This window comes from Cannabis sativa, chromosome X (genome assembly GCF_029168945.1).
Source record: "Cannabis sativa cultivar Pink pepper isolate KNU-18-1 chromosome X, ASM2916894v1, whole genome shotgun sequence".
In the NCBI taxonomy this organism is placed as follows: Eukaryota; Viridiplantae; Streptophyta; class Magnoliopsida; order Rosales; family Cannabaceae; genus Cannabis; species Cannabis sativa.
This window is the reverse complement of record NC_083610.1, coordinates 47319497-47323441: the sequence shown is the minus strand read 5'-3', so window position 1 is coordinate 47323441 and position 3945 is coordinate 47319497. Positions and strand designations below refer to the sequence as shown.

Here is a 3945-nt window from a genome sequence, read left to right as displayed (position 1 = left end):
ATCACATGTAAACTCTCATACCCCACAATGGCATTGTCATGGATGAGCCGACCCTTCAAGAAAGCACTTTGCGAATCAGAAACCACACTTCCAAGAGAAAGTCGTAGCCTATTTGCCAGACATTTTGAGACAATCTTATAGATCACATTACATAGACTAATAGGCCGAAACTCTTCTATTCTTTGTGGTTTATCAACTTTAGGTATCAAGGCCACCACCGTATCGTTAATGCACTTCAGATCTGCCCCCTTATTCAGCACATTTAGACACACAGCTATAACATCCGCTTTTAGTTTTGACCAAAATTTTTGGTATAAAAGTGCTGGAAGTCCATCTGCACCAGGTGCTTTGGTTGGATTCATCTCTTTCACTGCTCGGACCACTTCCTCTTCCCTAAACTCAGCCACCAAATTGTCATTCATAGCTAAGGAAACCTTCGGTTGAACCACACTAAGCACCTCATCTAGAGCAGCCTCATTTATATCTGAACCTGTAAACAACTTTCCATAATAGTCTTCCACAATCTTACACACTAAGACCTTATCATCTTGCCAAATACCCATGTGATCTTGTAGTCCTTTAATTTCATTCTTCTTTCGTCGGGAAGAGGCTTTATGATGAAAATATTTAGTGTTCCGATCCCCCAATTGCAACCATAGAGCTCTACTCCTTTGCCTCCAATATTGTTCATCCTTTTCAAGCAATCCATTCAACTTATCTTCCATTTGTCGTATAGTCTCCCACACCCTCGGTTGTTGCATCATAGTTAACTCATGGAGCGCTTTTTTAGTCTTCTCAATTTCATTGTTTAGTCTATGCTTCTTTTTCCGATTACAATTCTGTAGAGCCTTCCCACACTTATTAATCTTACATCTAAATGAACCCGGTCGGCCGCTGCCACTTCTCTCTTGCTACACCCGGTCCACAATCTCAGCACACTCCTCCTCATGACACCATGCTTCCTCAAAATGGAAATGACTTTTCCGTTTAGACTTCCCACATTTAACTCCATCCACTCTAACCGGTATATCCACAACCAACGCCCGATGATCCGACTCCCACCAGTCAAGCAACGTAATATCAACCCCTTCGAATTGGTCCAACCACTCCTCTGTACATAACCCTCTATCCAACCGCTCCATTATCGGTGAATTACTATGTTCATTGCACCATGTCAACTCATGTTTCGTAGAAATGAAATCAATAAATCGACAATCATCTAACACTTCTTTAAACCCATCCATAACCCCTGGGAGACGATCTCTACCACCCACTTTCTCAGAAACTGGCGATTTCCTTAAAGTCCCTGATATAGAGCCATGGCCCTTGCACTTCCTTCCTCAAATCCCGTAAAAGCTGCCAGGAAAACCGACGTTGGCAAGCTTCAGGATTACCATAAAATCTAGTGAAAAACCATGGCGAAAACCCGCTCCCTGCAACAGTAGCAAGTATATGTCCAGGTGAACTGGACAAATCTTGCACCTGAATATCAACTTTCCACATTAACAACAACCCACCACTTAATCCGACTCTATCTACTGTCCACAAATTCTCATATTGAAGAACACTACACACCCTTTCAGCTTGAGCCCGGTTTAACTTACTTTCAGCTAAGAAAATTAGACTCGGACCAATATCACGCACATGGGATTGCAACGTCCAGGGGTTCCCAATCCCCTGAACATTCCAACTTAAAAGTTTCATTTCACTCGGCGGCCTTGATTAACAAGGCTCGCCACTTCAATTTCAGTAAAAGAGGAAGATAAATCCAAAAAATTAGAAACACCTACCTCCGAGTTAGTATCACAAACTCTGTCTCCTTCATTCCCATCTACAAAACCAGCTTCGGATAGTCCAACCGCACCTGCCTCCATCTTCTTCTTCTCAGGGACAAGACAACCCGCTTGCGATCCACCCATTTTAGCTTTTGCCCGAGCCTTATTTTTAATCGAAACTCTCTTCCGAGACTCCTTACTGTGGTGCCCGTCCCCTTGCACTTCCCTTCCATAACCCAGCATAAATCGCCCTGTATCCACCATCTCCACCAACGTGTCCCCTTCAACCGAAGCTGCACCTCCATCATTAATAGCTCCCTTTCGACCACACTTCCATTTCCTTCCCTCCCTCTCATCCTCAATATCGAACTCAACCCTGTTGGGTTTTATGCCCTAAATAAAACTCATTACAATCTGATTAGTTATCAATTTAGAAGTGAAGTATGATTACATGTATGTTACATGTTTATGGTTTAATACATATACTTGATATATGCACAAAATCAGTTAAATCCAGAACATATAGTTATTCACAATTACAGTATCGTCAATACAGTGGAATGTGATTATGATTATATGATTCAAAAGATTTGGTCCCTGTTCATCAGTGTTTTGGATTTACACTGATGTGATAATCAGCGATGAAGTATACTTACACTTGGAGTAAGTGTTATGTTCTTTCCAGAACATTGGCCAAGTATACTGGTTTCGAATGCATGGAGTATGCATTGGACTGGACCGATATTGAACTTGGTTAAAGATATTGTAAACTTACCGTTGTATCTTTCCAAGTCAATGTCAGAAGTTGATCTTAGATTAAGAGAATCTAAATCCTGATATGCTTAGGCTCAATCTCAGGAGTGCTATTATTGTTCTTTGATTTATTAGTTAAAGCCTACCTTTGGGTCAGGATAATACATATATTTTGGGAACATGATAGCATAACTGAATGGGAGTGCTAAACATAAATATGGAAATATATAGCTTCTACTGGTGTATAGAAGTAAAGTGATGATTCCTTTTGAGCTTAGTTAAATAGAAGTAAATGGATGAGCTCTTGTTTCAGTGACTATATATTAGATCACTAAAACATCATTTACAGGTAACTAAGTGTTCAAATGGGCAAAATACATTGAGGGGTGTAAACGGTAAATTAGTCCCGTCTCGATGTAAATCATCTATATAGAGGATCTCTAAATCACATTAAGATTATAACAATGGTTAAATGAGATAGCATATTGATATCGTGAAACATATGATATGCTCTATATAAGTCTGAGAGTGCAGTTCCGAGTTCTAAGAGTGGATTCAACGAGGAATTAATAAGTTAGGGATTTACTTGGTAAATCGGTTCACCTTATTGGAAGCTCAGAATATAGATCCATGGTCCCCATTCTAGTTGAGACTATACTGTTTGTAAGACTCTATAATTGATTTATGATTAATCAATTATAATTCTAAAAGTTAGACTATGTCTAATTTGTGAATTCTCACAGTTTAGGGATGAAATTGTAAATAAAAGGGTTTCTAGGTTTAATTATTAATTATGAGACTTTGCATGTCTAAATTAATAATTATTTTAAATGGCAATATTATTTAATAATCTATTTTAGTTATTAAATAATTAGTTTTGGCATTTAAATGATTAGAATTGGAAAAATGGCATTTTTGGAGAAATAGAAATAAAATTGAGGAAACTGCAAAATCCATGTGAGGCCCATACACACCATGGCCGGCCACATGATTGCATGTTTCCCAATTATTATTTTCAATTTAATTTGCCATATAATTGCTAATCAAAGCCTAGCCTAAATAGGAAAGTGGTGAATCACACTAAATAAGGCAGTTATTCAATTACACAGTAAAAGATGAAATTGTTTATTTGGAAAGTTGTGGTCTTCCCTTATCCTATTTATAGCCGCCCCTCTCTACTCTTCTTGTGCATGAGAAACTTTGCTTTGCATTGTGTGTCACACGAAATCAAGAGAGAAAACAAGAGAGAAATTTCGAAATTCCTAGTGAGAGAGAAGTGCCCACAGACATCATTCAGTACCTCATTATAGTTTGGAAGACTGTGAAGGATCACATCCAACTGAAGAACTTTCGGGCTCAGATCTAGATTATACTCTGCTACAGACAGGAATCAAGGGTTAGAGATCTGAGTGGAAGG

At 38.8% G+C, this 3945-nt stretch overlaps 1 protein-coding gene across 1 annotated transcript; it reads right to left on the bottom strand.

Annotated features, from left to right (window-relative positions):
- Positions 1-911: 911 nt before the first annotated feature.
- On the bottom strand, positions 912-1244 carry LOC115721171 (uncharacterized). Its single transcript, XM_030650428.1, has one exon. The coding sequence runs from the start codon at positions 1242-1244 to the stop codon at positions 912-914; it is 333 nt and encodes a 110-aa protein (XP_030506288.1).
- Positions 1245-3945: the final 2701 nt, after the last annotated feature.

What these genes read in the sequence shown, in the direction of transcription:
- LOC115721171 (XM_030650428.1), bottom strand. Translation starts at nt 1,244, where the DNA reads ATGGATGGGTTTAAAGAAGTGTTAGATGATTGTCGATTTATTGATTTC.